Source organism: Strix aluco, chromosome 1, assembly GCF_031877795.1.
Source record: "Strix aluco isolate bStrAlu1 chromosome 1, bStrAlu1.hap1, whole genome shotgun sequence".
In the NCBI taxonomy this organism is placed as follows: Eukaryota; Metazoa; Chordata; class Aves; order Strigiformes; family Strigidae; genus Strix; species Strix aluco.
Window position 1 is genome coordinate 99,072,916 of NC_133931.1, and position 12,000 is coordinate 99,084,915.

General features: G+C 41.3%; 1 protein-coding gene across 4 annotated transcripts in view; it reads left to right on the top strand.

The window, feature by feature from the left end:
- The first annotated feature begins 2,264 nt into the window (after positions 1-2,264).
- Positions 2,265-12,000, top strand: part of DTNBP1 (dystrobrevin binding protein 1) — a 70,118-nt gene continuing 60,382 nt past the window's right edge. The window contains exons 1-4 of one of the 4 annotated variants that reach the window (XM_074828958.1): positions 2,265-2,387; positions 6,042-6,092; positions 9,111-9,161; positions 10,031-10,091. In XM_074828958.1, the coding sequence (XP_074685059.1) occupies positions 2,332-2,387; positions 6,042-6,092; positions 9,111-9,161; positions 10,031-10,091 (219 nt within the window). In that variant the 5' untranslated portion in view covers positions 2,265-2,331. Of the gene's footprint in view, positions 2,388-2,605; positions 2,637-2,777; positions 2,990-5,554; positions 5,634-6,041; positions 6,093-9,110; positions 9,162-10,030; positions 10,092-12,000 lie in introns of those variants that run through there. The other 3 variants (XM_074828985.1, XM_074828968.1, XM_074828977.1) reach the window with 3 other exon arrangements.

Sequence of the window (12,000 nt, forward strand, 5' to 3'; positions counted from 1 at the left end):
TGTCAAGCCACATAAATGCTGTTTGTTAAATTAATTGCTATTGTACATGAATATTAATTAATTAGTATAAATATGTAACATGTAGGGCTCAGAATGAAGCCATGCAATTCAACTTCAGTGGTGGAAATGTCATAGCTCTGCACTTTCTGGACAAACTGGGGAATGTCCGAATCAGACCAACCAGAATAAGAAGTTTGGAAAATGACTACAAGGAAAAAAAGGGAACTGGGCTTACTCACTATAGAAACAAAAAAGATCAAGCTAAACATGTGAGCTGATAACTTAAGGAGCTTGCAGAATCTCCTTCAGTTCCTAAGAAGCAGTTAAACAAAACTCTACATAGTGTATTTATAATTCATCACAGCCCTTGAGCATAGTATGTACTTTCAGAAGTCTCTTCCAGTCCTGTATTTCTAGGATTACTGTGACTGTTAACACCATCCCAACACATTTCTTTTCCCAAATTCTACACTGTGATGGCAACGACATTGTACAAGAGAGCAGTCTTTGAATAGTTTCTTTTTACCTGCAAAAGAAGCAATGGAATCTAAGTGTTTACTCACTGTGAATTATTAGAGCCACCACTGACAAAAACATTCAAAAGAAAATTGAAAATAGATAACACATAAGAAATTCATATGTCTTCTCAAAGGAAAGGTTAAAATTAAAGGTTAAAATCCCTGCCTTGTTTTCTGAAAGCTTTAATTCCCATTATATATATATATTAACTAAGGCCAGATTGCACAGCTTTTGCAGCATTTGTAATGCATGTCTGTGAATACATCAGAAAAAACTTGTTGATTCAAGTCCTTCCTCTCTTAATCTGGAAGGCTAACTATCCAGGGAAGTGGTAAGTCTCTACTTTCAGATACCATTGTTAGGCCAAACAAGAGAAAAATACTGTGTAAATGTCATATGCTCTTTTACAGAACTATATGCAGTCTGCCGTGAAAACAGCCTTTCTGACCTTAAGACAAGGCAAGCTACATCAATTTCAATGCTTGAAATGATCAACCCAATCATTTTTCTTTTAGCAGGCATTTAGCTCTTAACTTGTATTAAGTCCATAGACCAGTACTTATTTTCAGTAAACCACATCAGAAGTAACCTATAGGGCCCATATTCTAAAAGCATACAAGCAGAGAGCGAATGGGATTATGGTGTCAATTTTCCAGTTGACTGAATGTACCTTGAACCACTCTGAGAATACTTCTGCAGTATTGAATGGCACACCCAACAGTTCCCCCCCTCCGCATACATTCTCCTTGTAACAAATTATTTCTGTGCTCCTGGCTTACTTTTTTTTTGGAACTTTTAACTGAATTGGTTAACAAATAAAATGTTTTTACTTTGAAACCTCTGCTGCTCTATGTAAAAATTGAAGTCTCAATTAAATAGTAGTTTAAGATTTCCCAGATTCATTTAAATCCTAGGTCTGTGTTCCTCAAATATTAACTGAAAACACACAGAGTGGGAGACTGTCTTCCTACTACTATGACTGTAAATACAGTCATCCTGAATGGCCAACCAATTATTCTGAAAAGGTCTGATTCCACTTAAACTGTCTCAAGATCAGTTGAGTGACTTATAACAATTATTTGAACAGATAGTACCTAGTTGAATTAAAAATATGCACTGCATTATTTATTACTCGTAATAACTAACAGCCCCTTTTTTTTTTTTTTCATTCTTTTTAAGAATCACTTGTATCTTGTATACAAGTCTGGCAGTCTCCACAGAAAACAGAAGCGGGTCACACAGACATACTTACAGTTCAACTACCTGCTTTGCAAGGACTTTGAAGTGTTACTCCAAAAACCCAGAGAGACCCAGTGGTTTTGCTTTCCATACTTTTAAAATTTTGTTGCAAAGCCCGACTCCCTGAGTTCAGTCCTGCGCCACTATCGCTGATGTCAAAATCATTACGGTGAGGGTCCCAACCTGCCAGGGAGTTTACTGCCGTCTTTAAAAAGCCTCTAGCTGCAACTTCAGGGACCCACATGCTTCTCGAGATCTAGCCGTGAGGCGACCCCGGGGTTTAAACACAGCTCTACTCGCACACCCGAACCGTAAAACAAGGCACCCAGCTCCCCTCAGCAGCCTCGCGCCACCCCTGACTGCGCGAGGAGACTCGCGCCATTTCCCGCCCCGCCCCGCACAAGGCACACACCGGAAGAGGGGGGGCGGGCCTTCCGCTGGGCAGATGAACGGCCGCCGTCTCATGCCGCGCCTGGTCCCGCCCACGGGCGGAGGGAGAGGCGGGAGCTGAGCCCCGCCCCCAGCCCAGCCCCGCCCCGGCGCTGGCCTCCGCCGCCGGAGAAGGCCGGGACGATGCTGGAGACGCTGCGGGAGCGGCTGCTGAGTGTCCAGCAGGACCTCACCGCCGGGTGGGTGCCACTGCGGTCCGGCCCGGCCCCGCGGGGCTGGCGGGGGGAACAGGAGAGGGACCCGCGCCTCGCAGCAGGGCGGGGAGGGGGAAGCAGGTGACCGGGGGCCGCGGGGTGGGGGCGGGGACTGGCCCGGCGGGCGGGAGGAGGAGGAGGAGGAGGAGGAGGAGGAGGAGGAGGAGGAGGTGGCGGCGGCGGCGGCGGTGGCTGCGGAGGCGGGACCCCCGGCCGCAGCCCTTCCCTCTCACCGTGGGTGCCCAGCGGCGGGTCTGGGGGTTCCCGCTTCCATGCCGGGACAGGCTGGAAACGCGGCCCCTGGGTCTAACCCAGCACCCCCCTCCCCCCACGTCCCTTCCCGCCTCGGCTAGGCGGGTCATGGCGGGCGGGCGAGCCCTGGCAGCTGCGTGGTGGCCTGCAGCTGCGGGCGGGAGTTGAGGGGAGGAGGTGCCGTGATGTTCGGGAGGCAGCTGCGGTCAGGGGAAAGGGAGGGCGAGAGAGAGAGAAACTGCCGTTTTGAGAGAGCGGGGAAGACGTGAATGGGGTCAATTAACGCGCTTGAATTTTTTATGAAGTAACTGACCTTCAAGGTTTTATGGATTAAGGTAATTGCTTAAAGACCATCTCTGTACTCTGTTCGGCATGTGAAAAGCTTTTCTTGGAAGATGAGTTGCCGCTTGGGGAAAAGAAGCGCAGGATAAGCGGAAGGAGCAGCCCTTTCCTTACATTAAACACTAGAAAGATATTCTTCCTACGTTGCCGCACAAGGGTTTTTTTAGATAGGTCTTGTATCAATGCTATTTTTAGTACAAGCAGGTGGTCCAAATGAGCATTACTGGAAGTCAGTGGATGGCCAGAGAACAAGGTCATGCCTGGGCTGCAAAACTGTTGGTTCATAATGAGCAACAGGAGAGTATCGTGTTGTAATCAATTACTTTTAAAAACTGCCTGGTCTTTGGCCATGTTGAGGTTGCCTTATAATACCCCTATGCTAAATATTTATATATAGTGATGGGAGTCTGTGTACTCCAGAAACTTAAATACTTTATAATTACTTGCACCAGTATATGATGGTCCAGAGAAATTGATAGAATAAGCTACCAATCAACTGGATAAATTGTTTATATGTTATCTGTCTCATCTTAACAAACAGTAATTGAATATTAAAATGTCTTAAGAACACGAAGACATTGCTTATTGCTGTCTATCTTTCTGTTTTGTTGTTATTTTTAGAACTTCTCACAGGGTGTGATGCCTCAGTACAGTGTAAAGTTCTTCTGAAAAAGGTGTTTTTCATATGTTGAAAGAGGACAACAGAAAGGTCATAACATGCTGGATCCAATGGTCATTTAACTCTGTATCTCCATGTATTGCTGCAATGGAGTCAATGTTTCCATGTACTAATTTGCTTTCTTCCTTGTATTGCAAAGTGTTGTTCTGTTTTGAGAACAGTCTCTGATTTCATCATTTCCATCTTTTGTTTTAGCAGCTCCATTAATGGGTCTTTCTTGGAGTGTTCTCCCTTCTAGTGTTGTTTTCATCTGCAGTGTAATCTGTTGCCATTGGGAACCTGTATCTCAGACCCACAGTAGCAGAGGCTGTGGAGAGCATCAGCTTTTTTTCTGTAGTGTCCCCATAGATGCAGGCCAGAACATGACTTGTCCTGTTTTGCCCCCTTTCTCTTCCTAGACAATGCAACCTCAGTGCCATAGTGCTCTGGACTACTCTGTTCCCTGCCCCACAAAAGTGGTAATAGAAGTAATTCTATGCTGTTAAGACTTCAGTTGAAAATGGTCAAAACCCAAATAAAGTATTTGTGGTGTCAAGAATGCTGGGCCAGTTGTGGCCAACTTGTTAACTACGCATGAATACTTGCAAAGTGGAACAGTTGGATTTCTTGAAACATTGTGAGGGAGAAGCTTTTCCAGGACTTCTAAGGAAATAGTATACTTCCAAAGGAAGAAGGGAATGTTTACGTGCTGCTGAAAAAGGTTAAATCTGGGGTTGTGTGGTCTAAAGAAAGAGCGATTTAGGGTTATTGGCCATTTCTGTGTACAAAGAAATGAGCTCCCCTTCCCCCTGCTCAGCTGTGTCTGCAGTCTACTTCTGTGCATCTTGTGAGTGAGGTATCTAGATTTTGACCCATTTACCTGCAAGCAATCTTTTGCAGGAGGAGAAAAAGCAGAACAGTGAGCTGTGTTTGTCTGTGTTCAGGCAGTAATTTGTGTGGTTCTGACAGCTTGAGTGATGTGGCGCACACTACCTCTACTTTGTACAGAGAACACTGCTGAAAGGAAGCCAATATTGTATAGTCTAGTGATAAATCCTTTACCCTTTACTTCTGACTGCCTGGCAGATATTCTAGTAAGAGAACTGGTAGTTGTGACCCAGCATTTCCTTCAGTGCCTGTGTGCAGAGGAATGCTGCTGTTGCAAGCTGGGGTGAATACTGGGGAACGTGACAGAGGGCAAATTGCAGAGCTTTCTGCAACAGTGTTGTTCTTAGTGTGCTGTGGTGGTTGTTAGCTTGACTATTATGAACTGCGCTCCAACAGGGACAAGAGACCTGTCTTAGCATGTCTTTTCTCAAATTGTCAACCACCTATTTTGCTGTAGACCTTTAAGGTTTCTTGTTTGAGTTCCTGGAAATTGGTGGTGCTCAAGACTGGAGGAATGATTGGGCTCATCCTAGAAGGAGCCTGAATATCTTCATATTAGGGGTGTTTCTCAGTCACTGGATCACTCAGGATTATATATCTCTATGTCATATCTGGAGGATACCTTTGGAGCTTGTAGCTCATTTCCATCTTGCTCATGTCTGCGTGTCCTTTATTTCTTCCTAACCCCTGGTGTCCTGGACAGCTGGAACTCCAAAGGGCCTAGAGGCTGAGGACATCTATCATCTTGGTGGTCAGAGAATAGCAGGAGGTTTTGGTTCTCACTCTGCCATGCCAACTTGAGTAGCATATATGGGTTGACTGAAAAAGAGTAGAGTGGATAAGAGTTGTGTGGTGTGGGGGGTGTGTGTGTGTGTGTGCAGGGTCATTTGTTGTTGGTTGGGGTTTGGGATTTTTTTGATTGTTTTGTTTTTTGATTTTTAGGAACAAGATACCAGTCGGTTTGAAATTGGCAATAGGTGAAATAAGCCTCAGATAAACTCAGTAGTAGTGCACTGTGGTGATGCTGCTGGAGATTCTGATAGTTGGCAGAAGAAAAGTGATGCTGTTTTGTGTTGGCAGATTTATGGCAAGTGGGTACCAATGTCTCTGTGTGACTGCCATGCTTTTCCTTAGTACGTATGCCTTCTTGTAAAGGGTGTTCTTCAGGATTGGATTGGTTATTTCTATGCAGATCTTTAATACCTGTCTCCTAAGGAAGCAGTATCAAGAGCTGGATGACTTGGATATATAGCTCCTATTAAACTTTTCATACTCAATTACTTGATGCACTTGTAGAAAAATCTCATAATTTAGAAGCAGTGTAAGTAGAAATAGTTTCATATGACAGTCTCCACAAAGCTAAGTGAAATTTGATTTATTTGAAATAAGCCAAAGCAAAATTAACTATAATAGACTGGAATTAACACATTAGGTTCAAACAAGTTGTTCTCTGGTTTTGGTGTTGGAAATGTCTGATGGTTTTGTGTTTTGATTTATAGGTTGAAGACTTTGGGTGACAAATCAAGAGAAGCAAAAAAAAGCAGGCAGAGGTACTTCTGAATGTCTTAACATATAGCTTATTGATCTAGGATGCTCTTGGTAAAGAAAAATTTTAAAGTGACTCATATATGAGCCAGTTACAAGAACACTTGTATATAATTTTACAGAATATTTTTTGACAACAGAAGAGCTTAACCCTAATATGGAAGAAGTACTTTGCTTAATAGAACCTTCATTGATAGGCCTAAATAATTTGATGGCCATCAATCAACGACTATTTAAATTATGTGAATACTCAACGTTACTGTGGTACTCTGTACAAGATTCAGGTTGCAGTAAATGTAATTGTTTATAATCTCTGTGAATCTCATGTACTAAAATTGTAATTTGGGTTTTTTTAGTGCAAGAACTGAAATATGAGGCTTTTTATTGTGGAAAATAGATGTATAATGGAGTACTTCAATTATCTGTTTCAAGAAGATTTAAGAGTTGTGGTGGTGGGTTTTTTATCCTCTGTGTTTTACTATATTGTTCATTCTTTCAACCTGTATAAGCTATAGGGAAAGGCTACTTAATATCTGTACATAATGTCTGTGAAAGTTGCTTCTTCAAATAAGCTCAGATATGCTTTAGTGTAAAGCATGTTCGTACTAAAACACAGTGTGTAGACACAAATTTGTTTTAAAACAAGTCCTGAACAAAAAATAAGGCATCTGAAATAAACTGTATTAAGTTCTGAAATTTGATGTTTTGGATGTAAAGGGTTCTTTTAACAGAAGACTGGTTGTATTGACAAGACATGGAAACTAAACTAAGAATGGGTGAAGGTTTGAATACAACTATTTTAGGCAACTGCCTTCTCTGGATGTTTCCAGTCCATAATATTTTGGTTCATCTGGTGTACTGTAAATACCCATCTTTTTTTGAGAAAAGCCGTGGACCAAACAATTGGATCATCACAAATAGGGGAATGCCAGGGTGACCTCTGCTTTGCTGATAAAGTTCTGGGACAAACACAGCTTAGCTTGATTGTAAGGATGTTTGAGAGCTTGTGGGTCAGGAGCAGAGGAGATGCCAGTAAGGGTGGTGTTGAGGTGGGAGTTTGTTACTGACCATCTGGTCAGGAAGTGAATGTTGTCCTCTCTAAACTTGAGGAATTCTCTGTGTCATTAAACCCCCATTCTTGTGGGGCCTTTAACTTCCTTGACATCTGCTGGAAGGAGAGCACAGCAGGATGCAGTCAAGAAGAGTTTTGGAGGGTGTCAGGGATAACTTCTTGATACCTTTTTCATATCTTCTTTGGCATGCAGGAATAGCCTTAAGAAAGCTAGAGCTCACCTAGAATTGACATTTACAAGAGATGTTAAGGACAAGAAGAGCTTCTAGCCCTGCACTGGTAATAAAAGACTGAACAAATAGAACATGGGATTGTTGATGAATGGGGTGGATGATTTAGTGACAGCAAATGACAGTTGTTGAGGTACTCGATGCCTTTGTTGCTTCAGTCCTCACAAACAAGGTCTCCCAGTCCTCTGTGCTTAGTGAAAGGGTTTGAGGAAGTGACTGACCAGTAGTGGCTGAAGATCGCTTTGGGGAACTCAACCCATAAAAGCACATAGGACCATATGGGCCAAAAGGTACTTCATGAAATTCAAGAGGTATAGATGCAAAGTCTTTCCCTGGGAAGAAAATATCCCCTGCAACAATACAGACTGGGGCTGACTGACCAGCCGGGAAGCAGCTTTGCTGAAAAGACCCTGGGGATCCTGGCAGACAGCAAGCTCTATGTGAAACAGCAACATGCCTGGCATCAAGGAAGGCCAACAGCTTTCTGGGCTATATGAACAGGCAGTAGGATTGAGGGAGGTGTTTATCTCCTGCACTCAGCATTCCTTAGACCATATCTAGCTGCTATGTCCACTTTGGGCCCCCAGTGTGAGAAAGGCATTGATAACCTGGAGCAAGTTTAGTGGAGGGCCACCAAGGTGGTTGGGGCTGGAACTCTCTGTATATGAAGAAAGGCTGACACTGGGGCTTGTTCGGCCTGGAGAATAGATGACTTTGGGAAGACCTAACAGCAGCCTGTCATTACCTATGAAGAGGTTATTGAGGCGATTGGTATGTGGTGGGAACAAAAAGGTGATAAGCATAAGTTGAAACAAGAGATGTTCAGACAGGAAAAGGTTCTAAGGAAAAGCTTTTTCTTCATGAGAACAGTCAAGAAGTGGAACAGGTTGTTCACAGAGCCTGTGAAGTTTCTGTCCTCAGAGGTTTTCAGCTTACAACTGGACAAAGCCCTGAGCAAGCTGGTCTGATCCTATAGCTTGTCCTGCTTTGAATAGGAGGTTGCACTAGAGAGTGCCTGAGATCCCTTCCCATCTCACTGATTTTATCACTTTTCCCTTGGTTTAAGGAAAAAGAGGTTTCATTTATGGTATTTGTTTTTTTTCCATTCAAATTGTTTGGATGACAGTGCAAAACAGTCTCTTCTGGTAATCTTCCAAAAGACGAATCTTGGATGATATCGAGATCTTCACACTTAAAAGTGCTGCATTGTTAATTTTCTTTAACTTATTAAGTTACCTTTATATTTCAAGCTGTTATTAATGATAATATATGCATCCAATAGGAGATCATTAGAGCATTAAACTGGCAAAAGTTCTTTAGCTCAGTATTTGTTTTTAATGTAAAGAACTTGTGTGGTAGTGTTATTTTTGGAATGTTTCTGTTCACTGTTTCAAGTTAAAACAATGTTTGTCCTGCATGTTTATTAACTGTACTAAGAAATTATCTCATAAAAGTTATTTTTAATGGACATAGTCAAAAAGAGGTAAGAATGGGCTATGATAAAATAATGAGGGGAAAAAAGCCAACCCTAGCTTTGGAATATTCTTGTAAGATACACTGTCTAATGCATTTTTAACCAGAATTGACAAAATGTTTATGAAAGTGAATATTAGGGAATATTTCTGTGCTCAGCATAGCTGTCAAACACAGATGTGTGTGGACACATTTTTTATAACAGCTTTCTATTAATAACATTTGTATATTTACAATTTGTTTTATAGAACTGTTCAGTGTTTGCCAGAGTTTTCTGCTGGACTGGAATTACTGAGCAGGTATGACTTTCCATGTCTTTGTTAGTGTCTGCTTCCTCTAATTGCAGAAATAACTATTAGGTTAAGAAAATGAGAAGAAAATCAAGGTTTTACTAGTAGTTTTTTGGATGTTCTGCAGTTAGTAGAGTAGGGGTGATTACCAAATGGTAAATATGTTTAAAGCTTGCCCAGTTCTTAAGCACTGTTAAATGTAAAATGCAGTTAAGTGCTGTTAATGAAACAGAAATTCTAGAGGAAAAGCAACATTTCAAAGATGACTTTAGTTTATGGTCTAAGGCACCAGGGTGAAGGAAGCCAGCACTGAGGCCCAGCCTGTGGTTTTAATTTGATGTTTTATAACTTTTGCATATTTTATATTATTTCATTCCATTATAATAGAGACAGTATGCCTGTCATTGCCATGAAAAGAAAGTGTATTCCATGTGTATTTAATCACATTTTTTCTGAGTAACAGAAACTATCTGTATTATAAATTTCTTTTGTATTTTTATCTTTTAAAAAAATCTGTCTTTTGGGGGGGTAGGAGGGGTGTGGTTACAGTCTTGTTAATATTTTTAATTTTCTTAATGAAATTGGATTCCAAGTAGTGCTTAAGGCTTTTATGTGTTGTCTTATAAATATTACTGGGTCCATTTAGCTCTTAATGTAAGCTAGTAGACTAAAAAACATGTATCACTTTTTCTTTGAAAGAAATTATTTCTTACTATATTTTTGTCTTGGTAGAACAGTAAATACTAGAAAGAACTGTACAGCTTTTTAAACTTATTTCTGGTAGTCCCTGTAAGTATAAGCACAGTGGCATCCATGAAATCCTCTTCCTTTGTAAGGGGAGCACAGTAAGAATAGGCATTTACCTTTCTTCACTTCAGATATGAAGATGCTTGGGCTGCCCTTCACAAAGGAGCCAAAGATTGTGCAAAGGCCGGAGAGGTAAGAAAAAATAACAATGCCACACTTGAAATATTTTTAAATGTGTAAATAATTTTAAACTAAAATTTTTAGTACCGCTGTACTGGGTTGACCCTGGCCACTAGGTAAGCACCCACACAGTCTTGTTCACTCCCTCACCGGTGGGACAGAGGAGAGAACAAAAATGAGAAAACTCATGGATCAAGATAAAAACAGTTTAATAATTGAAGGACAGAGGAAAAAAGTGATGCAAAAGCAGTCACTTGCAACATCCTGTAAGCAGACCAATGCCCAGCCAGTCTCATGGCAATAGTTACCTTGGAAGACCAAACCCATAGTTTTTATTGTTGAGCATGATGTTACGTGGTGTGAAATATCCCTTTGGCCAATGGTCAACGGTTCCAGCTGTGTCCCCTCCCAACTTCTTGCCCACCCCCAGCCTACTCTGCTGGGGGAGCAGGGATGAGTAGGGAAGAGATAAAGCCTTGACACTGTACAAGCATTGTTCGGCAATATCCAAAACATTGGTGTGTTATCAACACTGTTTTGTTCAGAAATCCAAGACACAGCATCATACAGCCTGCTATGAAGAAAATTAACTCCATTCCAGCTGGATCCAGAACAACCACTATAATGAAAAATTAATGCTCTGTATTACTGCTTGGGAAAAATGGCAAGTTGCATTGTTTTTTACTGTGGTTTTGAGACGGCATTTGGCAGGCAGCTGATGGTATGGATTGGAATGTCCAGTTCGTCTTGTTTCTCACAGCTTTTCCAGATTTGATGGTACTCAGCCTACAATTAATATTCTTAAAGTATTAAATATAGATATTGTAAAAATAAAAATTTTCTGTGATCGTGTTTCTCACAAGGTATCATCTAACAAGAATTATCTGAATTTCATTCTCCTGTTTACTGTCTGACATTGCAATTAGTATAACAAACAGTGAGTGTGAGAATTTCCTAGTGCTTCTGAAGTACTTTTCAACTGATAGCGACACCCGAAATTTCTTGTCTTCTGTCTTTTGTTCAGATAGTTGCAATCAATATTTGCACTTAAGCAAAAAATATTAAGTATATCAGCTTACTGTTTTTATGTGGGATATGTTATGTTAGAGAAATATATTGAGAAGTATGACTTTGTCAGAGTGTGGCAAGAAGATGGTGGTAAAAATAAGACGTGTCCAGAAGTTTGGATGGTTGGTTTTTGCACTCATCTGCCATTATTTGTAAGATTCTAAGTTAGCTAGGAATATTATTTTGAGACTGCTTAAGACATCTTGACATTGCCAATAAATGGCAGTGTAAGCAATAAACAGTAATGTAAACAATGTAATCTAAACAATAATGTAATGCAAACTTTAAATAATGTGATGCAGTGTAAACAATTGCAGAAATGATGTTGCATGTTACTGCTGTAGCTCTTTAATAAAAAGTGGGGGGGTGGGACTGAGAAAGTATAGAATATATTTGGAGTTGAGACATGTTGGTGGTTAGTTTCAGGGTAGGGCTGTTGCACTGACACTGTTTGCTGCCCTCTTGTAGTGGACAGGGAACAGCAAGATTTGAGTTGTCTGGCTGTAAAGATTCAGGAAGTGTCTGTGCTTTCTCCTGATTTTGTTCAGTTTTCCTGCCCTGGAAGTAAAGTGTCAAATAGTGTGGTTTATTTCTGGAACGAAGGGAAATAAAGCTTCCAGTAAATGCTATCAGTGCATTCATTGCTCTGCTGTTCTGGAGGTCAGCACCAGAGTTCCCATTTCAAACCTTGTTTAAGGGGCAGAGAGCGTAAGCTGGGTGGCCATGATGCAGAGCAGGACTGAGCTGGGGGGTTCTCTGTCCTGGCTGAAAACTTCACTTTGACCGGCTGCGTCCTCCCTGACTCTTCCGGTTTCTTTAGGAGTTTTCTCTGTATCTTTTTCCAATGGATAAA